This window comes from Haliaeetus albicilla, chromosome 2, assembly GCF_947461875.1.
Source record: "Haliaeetus albicilla chromosome 2, bHalAlb1.1, whole genome shotgun sequence".
In the NCBI taxonomy this organism is placed as follows: domain Eukaryota; kingdom Metazoa; phylum Chordata; class Aves; order Accipitriformes; family Accipitridae; genus Haliaeetus; species Haliaeetus albicilla.
The window spans coordinates 17037959-17049560 of NC_091484.1; the positions used below are offsets into that span (position 1 = coordinate 17037959).

General features: G+C 43.3%; 1 protein-coding gene across 4 annotated transcripts in view; it reads left to right on the plus strand.

Annotated features, from left to right (window-relative positions):
• MMP24 (matrix metallopeptidase 24) overlaps nucleotides 1-10147 on the plus strand; it is a 47866-nt gene extending 37719 nt beyond the window's left edge. For all 4 annotated transcript variants that reach the window (XM_069807722.1, XM_069807744.1, XM_069807737.1 and 1 more), the window contains 4 exons: nucleotides 3021-3235; nucleotides 4403-4541; nucleotides 5468-5734; nucleotides 7578-10147. In XM_069807722.1, coding sequence (XP_069663823.1) covers nucleotides 3021-3235; nucleotides 4403-4541; nucleotides 5468-5734; nucleotides 7578-7915 — 959 coding nt within the window. In that variant the 3' untranslated portion in view covers nucleotides 7916-10147. The remainder of the gene's footprint in view (nucleotides 1-3020; nucleotides 3236-4402; nucleotides 4542-5467; nucleotides 5735-7577) is intronic.
• The last annotated feature ends 1455 nt before the right edge of the window (nucleotides 10148-11602 follow it).

The window sequence follows — 11602 nt, forward strand, 5'->3', positions numbered from 1 at the left end:
AATTGGCACCAAGTGTCATTTTTGGCAGCTGAAACAGGTTACCAGTTTCTCCTCCTTTAATTTGCCAAAGCAGAACACTGTGCTCCTGCATCCCATCTGAACAAACCAGAACCCTGGCTTTCTTGTGTAAGATCTATCTGGGACCTCTTTCCCCATTCCCATCCCTTCCTCTGCAGCATATCACACTGTACCAACTCAATCTTACCTCCATGAGCTTTCCAGCCTGAACCAGAAGTGCCAGCTAGCATGCCACTTGTCAGAGGCGATGCCTTTGCACAGCCCTTGTGCTTCACACCACAATGAGCTGCCCATGGCTGTATTGGCAAACAACATCTATGGCTGCTAGCAAGAATAATAGTAGCACATCTGTAGCTATACCAGTATTTAGGGATGGTGTTAAGTAAATAGAATGCTGAGGACTTGACACCCACTCTGTGTGCATTTCAGGGAAGAAGGTGGTTGATGCAGCTTAGCTCTAGGTGTGCCCTGTGATGCCTGTTTGCAGCTGCAGTATCCTAGATGCGCTGCAGAAGTGCATCTTCAGGTTTAGCTTTGTCCAAAAAGAATGTCTATCATTTCATGAACTTCAGTGTGAATCAAAGCACAGAAACTGCGAATGATGGAGCATCTCTTCAAAAGCACACTCCTGAGCTGAACTGAAACACTACTGTAGATGCACCCGTATTGCCTGGCTAAGAATGGGGTCCAACCCTGGTTGCTCCTATGACAGGCAATGTCTGGAGACCTTTGCTGCATACCATGTGGGGATAATTCACAGATCACTAGCAGGAGCAGAATCACAGTTTGGGAATTTTATTTAAAAGAAATTTATGGTAATACTGGGCACTGAACAGCTAAGAATGGAGGGGGATGAGAAATACACAGCATCAGTATAATATTTTTATCCATTTCATGTAGACAGCTTTCCAAGAATAATTATCAACAGAGAATCCTCATCTAAAAGATTTCTGTGAGCAATATTTGATGTCTTTCTTTTAATAAATTTCTGGAATAAAAGTAAATAAAAATAGTTGCTAATAAAAATTGCATATGGCACAAAATAACACATTATGAGGACAAGTCACCCTGAAGAAATATAATGATCCATTTGAAAAATCTTTAGAAAAGAGCTGTAAGAATAAGTAAGTCTCAAGATCTTAAAACCAAAACACATTGCAGCAACAGACAGAAGGAACTGGTCTATTTAGCTCATTAAGGAGACTTTTAAAAGCATCCTCATCAAGATCTGTAAATGATTAAATGTTGAGACACTAGAGATAAGAAAAAAATACTGAATCTAAAGCTGCACAAACTAACAAACTCAGACAATAGACAAGACAGACTTTAGCAGTGACAGGGCTTAATCATTGGAACAATTTGTTGTGCTTTATCGAGGATCTTCTATGGCTTGAAATCTGAAAAATGTGCTGTATCTATCTGCACCAGGAACACTAGGCTTATTGCAGGATTCGCAGGTAGAGGCTTCTGGCCTGGTACTGCAGGAAGTTGGACTATATTATCTAAGTGGTACTTCCTGAACATAATATCCATGAAACCTGCACACAAGATTCTTACCGTTACAACCTTAATAACAATTAAATATGATGGCTTTCTCTGATGACTTCTTTGACTCTAGCTGTGATGATTGTCACTAACCCAATCACCCTTCCAGGATGTGCTAAGCACTCATTCATTATAGGAGCCCTTTGAAAAATGTAACGTTTAAGAGCTAAGTTGACATGGGCACCTAACCATCATTTTAGGCAGCATAGTTCAAAACGTTTACCTGCAAAAGTCCTCTTCTAATCCCACAGGTGTGTAGCCTCCATGGGTATCTAAATCATTACTCATAAATTCCTTCTCTGGGTATGGGCAAGGGAATCCCCCACAACAGGGTAACTCTCTCTCAGCCTGTGAGGATGTGCCTTGTCAGTGCAAGTGTTCAATAATACCAGGTGGTGTGAAGCACATCAGCAGTGCTGTTGAACCCCTAAAACAGTGAGACTGATATAGCAACCATGAAAGTCAGCCCCGATTCTGTCTACTGGTGGAGGTTTGTCCTGCAATCTCTCTACAGAGCCCCTTCAGAAAGAGATTGAAACCATAATCCATGCAAATAAATGATCAAATCCCATTTGATTACATCAGATATAAAACTTGCCAAAATCTGTTGCTTCTAGTAGCCTTCTGCTTATTGTCATATTAACTTGTGGCCTTCTCTGGGAAGCAACAAGAAATCTATGACTCTCTTAATTAGACTTGGTCCAGATTTTATCACTAACTGTTAATGAAATCATCCTATGGCACTCAGTTTAAAAGCAGACCTCTGCTCCAAGTCTAAGTAAGTCAGTTGTATTTTTTTCTAACTCTTTGCATTCCTGCAACCTTGTCAGGTCTCGAAGTTGAGCTGGGTAAGGACCAAAGGGCAGAGCTGTGCTTGTGGGGGGGTATAATTTGAATGAGAGCATAGTCCCTTATCACGGCTCTTCATCAGAGTGTCCATGGTGTTCTGAAAGCAAAGATTGGTGACTAAACTGTAGTAAAGTAATTGCTTTCTAATTTCTAAATTCCCCTGCAGTTCCCCTTAGATTGTACATTGGTTTTCATACCCTAACTTTTTTCTGGTTTTGCTTTAGTTTTTGTTGTGGGGTTTTTTTTGTTTGGTTTGGGTTTTTTTATGGTCTACTAAACTTTTCTATTCAAGGGTTATTACCTTTCATTTCAGTTGGGGACTTGATTGGTTTGGTTCCTCCTTCCTTTTAGCTCCAGCCTCCTTGGGAAGACCTACAAAAACATACTGGCTCTTCTTCAGTTCTTATCGCTCATCTGTTTCGGGACATCTTTCATGCGTGGATGCATCTTGTTCTGCTCCCCATTTCTAGGGCATGAGCTCTGCATAAGGAGTATGTAAATTCTTCACAATGCTATTCATCCAGCCTGTTGCCTTTTAAAACCTGCGAGGGAAGTACAGAAAATCCAAACTTGTCCACTTTGCTAAACTTTTTTCTTTTCACTTCTAGGTCCTCCTGTTGAGCCCCTGGAGCCAACCAGGCCTTTACCGACTCTTCCTGTTCGCAGAATTCACTCCACTTCGGAAAGAAAACACGAGAGACAGCCAAGACCTCCTAGTCCTCCTCTGGGTGATAGGCCATCTCCTCCTGGCATGAAACCGAACATCTGTGATGGCAACTTTAATACCGTGGCTCTCTTTAGAGGAGAAATGTTTGTTTTCAAGGTACTAAGAATTCCTGCTTACCCATGAGTCTTTCTTTAGTTTTATTGCTGGAAAAGATTAATAGAAGTATAAGGTAGTGAGATTTGAAATGTCTGTGAAAATAGCTCTGTTCCTCTGAGGCTGATGAATGAACAATGTTAGAAGAATATGTAAGCAGATTGGCTCTGTAATATTTGGAAACAGTGCCTGATGTGATTCATAAAATGCCCAGGCAGCCTGTGCACCAAAACGTGAACTGGATGCACTGGCAGAGAATTCAGACACCATCAAGTTCAGAGAGGAGCCACCAGTAAAGCTGGAAAGCAATACTAGTACCTAACCAGGGGTTAAGCCAGAAGATGGCATGCATCAAACTATGGGCTTCAGGGAGCACTCAGCCTACCTGAAGCTCTTGGGGAGTTTGAGTCAGTCTTGCTTGTAAATTACAGCCAGGGATGAAAGAGAGGCTTTGCTCAATAATCCACATTAGAGTGCCTTGAATATGGAAATCCATGGTCCCATTCCCAAAATATCTGTAGCTTTCACTCTGTCCAATGGGTGTGAATGTGGAGAAGGATATATTGAAGATCATTAAATGGACAAAGCACATCAGTTGCAGAAAATGCCTGAACTGAAAATAGTTGAAGGCTGGGACAGTATCTGGGAGAAGTTTCACATCCCTGAGCATCCACTATGACTTTAACTAATGATCTCATATCTAAAGGGATATTTAATAACGCCTCTGTGTCTCTGGACGTTGTGTGCTTCACAGAGTCACCAGGTAATGTTAAGGCTGTATGGCTGTCCTGGGGTTTGATAGTTGAGCACCAGGACAAGTGTGACACCTCAGTGATGAGACATGCAGAGAGGTCACTCACAAATGAGTTCATAACGCTTATAACTGTGGACTTGCTTCCCCCTGCTCCTTTTTCCTCTCCTTCTTTCCACCCTTTTTCACAGCACCAGCAATGAACTTCTCACCCTTTTGGCTGCCATCTTCCCCACGAAGTGCTTCCCTCACTGGAGACAGTGTTGGGCTGGGTTGGAGCTGTCATCTGAACCAGGACTTCTGTCTTTAATAGTTACGGGGGCCTAGGCAGGGATTAGTAATGCTTGATGCTGGACGCCCAGCCTGATTTCACTGCAAGATAAAAATACTCAGTCTGAAGACGCTTCTGGTTTTCTCAGGATCGCTGGTTCTGGCGTCTGCGCAACAACCGAGTGCAGGAAGGATATCCCATGCAAATTGAGCAGTTCTGGAAAGGCCTCCCCGCAAAGATTGATGCAGCCTATGAGCGGTCTGATGGAAAATTTGTTTTCTTCAAAGGTACGGTACATTTCAGTACAAGCCTACCACACCTGCCTCACATCACACTCTTCTTTTATGGCGTGAAGATGGTGAAAACAGGTACCCTGCATCCTTGTCCTTTTCCAAGGGGACACTTCAGGCAGCCACTAATCCTTAAAATACAGTTTAGTGGGAGCTGGCCTCTGTATAAAGCTAATATGGATTAGTGGAAGTTGGCTTCCATGTGATAACAAGAAATAGCTCCTATTTCCCAGGGAGTGTCAGTCTCCTGCCAATCTCTTTGAACAAGTTTCAGCAGGGCATTAGGGCCCCTCCAGCTATAGGGCACTCCCAAATCACATTTCTGGACAATTGTCTCCTAAAGACAAAATGGCCAACATTGTGATGGGGCCCACATTAGCTGCTTGCACTGCGGCAGTGTCTGAACAGGATCCTGTTACTTGAGAGCAAGTTGTAAGCAAGGAAGAGTGGAAGGAAAGCATCGGCACATCCCTGTACAAAAACACAGTGCCTGGCTTTCTGAATTTATGTCTGCAGCTTCAGTCCCTCAGCTCAATAAACTATTGAAACTTGAGAAGGCTGAGGGAAAGGCAACAGAAATGATAAAAAAGTATGGGCTGACCTCCTGCAAGGAACCTCTCAGCCTGAATGAGGGATGACAAAGACAGGGTATGCCAGAAGTCTTTGAAATCATGACTGGTCTAGAGAAGGTAAATGGGACAGGGTTGTTTAACATCTCTTCCAAAACAGGAGCTGAGGAGCAGCAAATGAAGTCAGGAGGTTTCAGGTTCAAAATGAAGAGGAGAAGCAGCTTTTTCACATAATACCATTAAGCCTGGAAATCTTCAACATGCTGTGGTTCACTGTGGCTATTTTACATTTATATCAATTCAACTACTAATTAGGCAAATCTGTTTGTTGTTTGTGTCCCCATTCATCTCTAGGAGATAAATACTGGGTTTTTAAAGAAGTGACAGCAGAGCCAGGCTACCCACACAGTGTGGTGGAGCTGGGGAGCTGTCTGCCCCGGGAAGGCATCGACACGGCTCTGCGTTGGGAGCCGGTAGGCAAAACCTACTTCTTCAAAGGTGACAGGTACTGGAGGTACAACGAGGACAAGAGAGCAACAGACCCAGGATACCCAAAGCCCATCACCGTGTGGAGAGGAATCCCTCAGGCTCCACAGGGAGCTTTTATCAGCAAAGAAGGCTGTATGTATCTGCAGTCATTATGCCTGTTAGATCGGTAGTAGCTTGTCTACCTTGGGAGTTTGATTGTTGGATGTGGGGTGTTTTGGGTATTTCCTGAGCTAGGCATCAAGTCTCAGAAGTCCTAGGGTCATACTGGCACCTGCGAGCACTGGCAGTCTGGGAGCCTTCCTGACCTTCATCCCAACCCATAGACCTCCTCAACTCCTAATCCACATTATCATAATGCCAGTTGTGGGGGATGGGAAGGCAACTTTTTCTGGTTTTGCTGCCACAACAGTCCCTACCCAAGTTTTCCTGGGCCCTGATTGTGAGGATGCCATAACTTACATTTTCCTCCTAGTTTCTTACCTGCAGCTAGCTCAGTCACTCTGTTACAGGCTCCAACCTGCCTGATGTACTTTTGTCGTGGTTTAACCCCAGCCAGCAACTAAGCACCACACAGCCGCTCACTCACTCCCCCCCCATCCAGTGGGATGGGGGAGAAAATCGGGAAAAAGAAGTAAAACTCGTGGGTTGAGATAAGAACGGTTTAATAGAACAGAAAAGAAGAAACTAATAATGATAATGATAACACTAATAAAATGACAACAGTAGTAATAAAAGGATCGGAATGTACAAATGATGCGCAGGGCAATTGCTCACCACCCGCCGACCGACACCCAGCCAGTCCCTGAGCAGCAATTCCCTGCCCCCCACTTCCCAGTTCCTAAACTAAATGGGACGTCACATGGTATGGAATACACTGTTGGCCAGTTTGGGTCAGGTGCCCTGGCTGTGTCCTGTGCCAACTTCTTGTGCCCTTCCAGCTTTCTCGCTGGCTGGGCATGAGAAGCTGAAAAATACTTGACATTAGTCTAAACACTACTGAGCAACAACTGAAAACATCAGTGTTATCAACATTCTTATACTGAACTCAAAACATAGCACTGTACCAGCTACTAGGAAGACAGTTAACTCTATCCCAGCTGAAACCAGGACAACTTTGAAGTTAGCTGTGCTCTGAGTAGGGGGTTGGACCTCCAGAGGCTCCTTCCAACACATTTCTTTCTTCCAATTTGAAGATTTCTTCCTCTTCATCCAGTTGTGGAAAGAACTAACACAAGGGCTTGTGCCATTGAGGCCATGTTTAAATTTGGGGCTGCGGTGTGAGACGAGGGCTGTAGGGCTGGGCTACGCTGGAGGACTGCAGTAAGAGCCAGCCAAGCTGGAGGACAGATGCAGGAGACCCAATGCTTACACCACTGTTCCCTTCCCCTTTTTCACTTGAGCATGATTAGAAAAGGAGTCACATAGCATAAACTATTATGCTTTTATTAGCAGCAGGACAAGACTGCTCCTTAACAAAAGCCAAATATTCTGGATTCTGTGGCCATAAGGACTCTTTCAGCACCTGCTCTCTCAGGCTGGGTGAACACAAACCTTAAGTATTCTTCCAAACACTGTCGCATCCAGGCACGCACTGTCATTCTGCAGATTATGTTAATTGCTCGGTAATGACAAGCACATCTTTACAGATGCTTTAGTAAAAAATAACTCACTGCAGAATGCTTACTTTAAAGTTAGTGGTTTGGTTTTTTTATTCACAGCTTGTCTTGGCCAAGGGGAATGGTGCTCTGTGGGCAACATTGCACCCACAAGCCAGGGTTATGGCTTCTCCTTTAAATCCTAGCTCCAAAACCACCTTCACTTTTCAATGGTTTTGGAATGCCCTGGATGAATGTGTTTTATTGTCCCAGGCAGCTACCACCTCCAGCCTTTCAGGCTCTCTGCACATCCTCACACAAGCACAGCTCATCAAGTTGGAAATGATGTGGTGAGAAATATTCTCTGTTTTGTCTCCTAGTTTATACCTACTTTTACAAAGGGAAGGAGTATTGGAAGTTCGATAACCAGAGGCTGAGCGTGGAGCCAGGCTACCCCAGGTCAATCCTCAAAGACTGGATGGGCTGTAACCAGAAGGATGTTGAACGAAGCAAAGACAGACGCCTCCCCCACGACGACGTGGATATTATGGTGACAATAAACGATGTGCCTAGCACTGTAAATGCAATCGCAGTTGTGATCCCTTGCATTTTGTCTCTGTGTATCCTTGTCTTGGTATACACGATCTTCCAGTTTAAAAACAAAGAGGTGCAGCAAAATGTTGTGTATTACAAAAGACCTGTGCAGGAATGGGTATGACACAGCCTGCTGCACAGTTCAACTCATTGATCTGATGAGGACTATGGACAAAAAAAACCAAAAGAAAAAAAATGCATTCGGAAGCCTACCAAACAAAACTACTTCAGTGACCTACAAGTTTTGGACAGCCTGGGACTGAAAGAAGCAGGAAAACTGGAAAAAATACAGGCAGCCTTGCAGCGTGGAGCCTCTTCCCTTCTTACTGCCTCAGTCATGTGTTAGTCTTGGTGTGCCATCTGCCACAGGCTCACTCTGCTAACATCAGAGTCTTCAAGACAGGTTTCAACTGACCTGGGAAACTTCCTTCAGTTCCCTACACCAGTGCTCCCTGTTAAACCCAGCATTCTCCAGTGTAGCTAAACCACCTCTGAACAGAACCATTTTTTTAATAGCTGTCTCATAAATGAATTACAATCATGAAATCTATGAACAGGAACAATTCAGTATCATAAGCAGAAGACATTCTGATACTGAACCATTCTAAAAGATCTTCTTAGTTTATTACAAAATCCAGGGAATTACCTGGATACAATTTTCCAATACCTGCTGGTCAGATGTTTTGTACATTCATAACTAATGAACGCTGCCACTCAGCGCAGTGCATGAGGAACCACTAAGCACTCAAAGAGGTAAACAAGTGCAGAGCAGAAGCTCAAGAAGCACCAAACCAGACACCATAATGTTACCTGGCAACATCAAGCCCTAGATTGGGACAATCTGAAGACACAGTAATTGGGTCTAAAAAAAACCAATCATCATGGGAATACATGTTTTTGTTTTGGGAGCCATTCATGAAAGAAATATTCAAATGTCATATGATCTTGTTTTAAGCTCCCATCAGCAAGAAACAATGAACCAATGGTTACTGATACACTGAAAAATATGTATAGATGTAGACTGCACTCTGCCCCTCTTAAGATGCTGGGAAAAGATGAATTGTTGTTATGTGGCATGTATAACTAGATTGTGGAATTTGTATGTTGGGTTTCAGGAGAATGGAAATGTTTGTTTGGAGTGAGATTGTCATTATATTTTGCTGAAATAGTCAAGATACAGTAAGAATTAGGCCTGTTTATAAAACTAAATCCAATCCCTGTAGATGTTACAAACATTGTATGCCTTTGAAATTTGTTTTTTTGTTTTTGCTCACTTCTTCACAGGCAAGTATTTGGCAAGGACCAAAGGAAGCACGACACACAGTAGAACGAGTTCATCACTAGCCACATTTGACCAAGACATAAAAATCAGGTAAAGGCTAGATAAATATCTGAACTTTCAGCTAGTAACTTTTCAGAAGTCTTTTCCTACAACAGTAGCTTCTGCTTATCCCTCTTACAGTTGTGAATGGTTTAGGATGCTGTGTCCTAACCACAAACTTTGTCTGTTTTGTTGTTGATGCCGATATTTCTACCATGTTAAATAAGAGTGGAAGAAGAGTTTCTTGCATTGCAATGTAATGGTGAAGTCCAGCCCTGTACAGAAGCGCCATTCATGTAAGCATATGAACTCCTTTGCACACTGACTATAAGGAATAGGTGATTAGCGTAAGCGTTCTGCCTATAACTGAATTTTATTCAGTGCAATGGAAGTGCAATGCACAGAATGTCCAGTCAGTATAGAAAAAGTATAGCTTTATAATGTCAGCTATGAAAAAAAATCCAAGGATGACAAACATGCTAAAAATATTCTTAATTACAATGATGAGGAATGAAGAAGCAGAAAGATTGTTAGCATTCTGAATTTCTAACTAGTGCTCAAATATTGCTATGGTGAAGCAGGATAGAAAAATAGATACTTCTGGCGAAGCCCACTAAGACTGCATAACATGTGGTCTCAAACTGTATTTTGTCCTTCATAATTGATTTCCATAGCCAAGCTGTTTATTGTGTTTAAACATTAAAAAAATACTACAACCATATTACAAATTAAGTGAGAAGCTAGTAGATGCAAAACTTTGAATTTTAGTGAAAAAAAAAGTGATAATGCCTCATGATGGGTGAAGGAGTGCAAAGGACCAAATGAAATCAGAGCTACTAATTAGGACACCCCCCCTACATGCTACTCTGTACGTTGCTATGTGTACTATATATGTGGTAGAATGCACACTATGAACACCACAGCCACATGGCACATCAAACTCATCTGTACGCTGCCATCTCTTCTGGGACTGTGACAGCCCAAACCTTTGAGCAACTTCCAACAGCCATCATTAAAAAAAAAAAAAAAACAAAACAACCAAACTAGAGAAATGTCTGGTTTTGTTTGTATTTTTTTCGTCCTGCCCAAAGGTAGGAGGTTTGGTCTGTTCATAACCCTACACTGAGTAACAAGCTGTACAGGCAGCACAATGCCTGAGTCTGACAGCTGCGTATTGCCTTGCAGAGCCCGGCACCCCCCTCCCCCCGCAATAAGGCAAGCCACTTGCCCTATATTGCCAAAATTCAGCCTTCCTCAAAGACCTACTGCTTCAAAGAAACAGAGAAAAGGCACCAAACTATTTCTAACTGCTTTGTAACTGGCTCCTGGTGCAGATGTTACATATCTGAGCTTTCCAGGGCTGTGAGGTATTTGTGTAGGTGTTTAAGGGGCTGAGAAACAGCCCTCTGCAGTTACACGTGTTGGCGCTGGGACAGGTAGCTGAGCAGCTGACCCACTTCCCCCAAGTACAATCCCATTCATGCTGCTATCATCTCTCTTTTGTTAAGATTAGCACCCATGCCATCCTGTGGTGACCTAGATCCAGGCACAAACATCAGTATTCGTGTAAGGGATTCTTCATATTCCCACACCCGAGCTCTTTGCTGGGATCCTGTATTATGCTACAGAAACACAGCACCTGATCAGCAGATTATCGACTCGGTCTGCCTCCCATCAGCATGGCTAAAGCACCTCCACGGACAGGTGGCCATGTTCTACTTCCTGTCCAGAAATGCAGCCCCAGGACATGCTGCCACCACAGAGGAGCAGGGAACAGCAGTGCTGCTTCGACTAATCCCACAAGCAAAAGGCTCTTCTAGGTGTGCCCCTGGCACAATACACACCACCCTGCAGTACGGGCCACTTTTATAGCCGGAGGGGAGTCCTGGCACACCTCTACCTTGAGCACAGCAGTTGCAGCCCCTGCATCAAGCAGCCCACTACATACACTATATTGCACTTGACCTTCTACTTTTTTTTTTTTCTCCCTTCATTTTTTGACCACTTTGAATAATTTCATCAACAGTAAAGTAGGCTCATTTTTCCAAGCAAGTTAGAAATGTGCTGGGATACACAATCACGACAGTCAGAACAGAGGTGGTTCTCTACCATTAGAGTGATTAGTTGTTCCTAACATATAATTAGTCATTAAACCTCAAGGGGATCTCCCATCTCACATCATGAGGACTCAGGTTTTTAAAAACCTGTGAAGGATCCTGACAAAACTTTCTGGACATTAAAGCATGCTATGGCAGCCAAAGCTACACACCCTATGACTTCTTCACTGAACCTTGAGCTGCGAGACATTCATTCCTCCCTCAAAACTCCCGGAGAACTCTTCTCTATCCTGTCACATTCATCCCAGAGCTTGATTCCAACCTTTCTCATACCAGCAGACTTACTTGTCCAGCACAGCTGGAGTAAGCTATAGTTCCTCAGATCATTCCTACAACCCTTTGTAATACCTGAAGTCACGTGCTGCCTTCCACT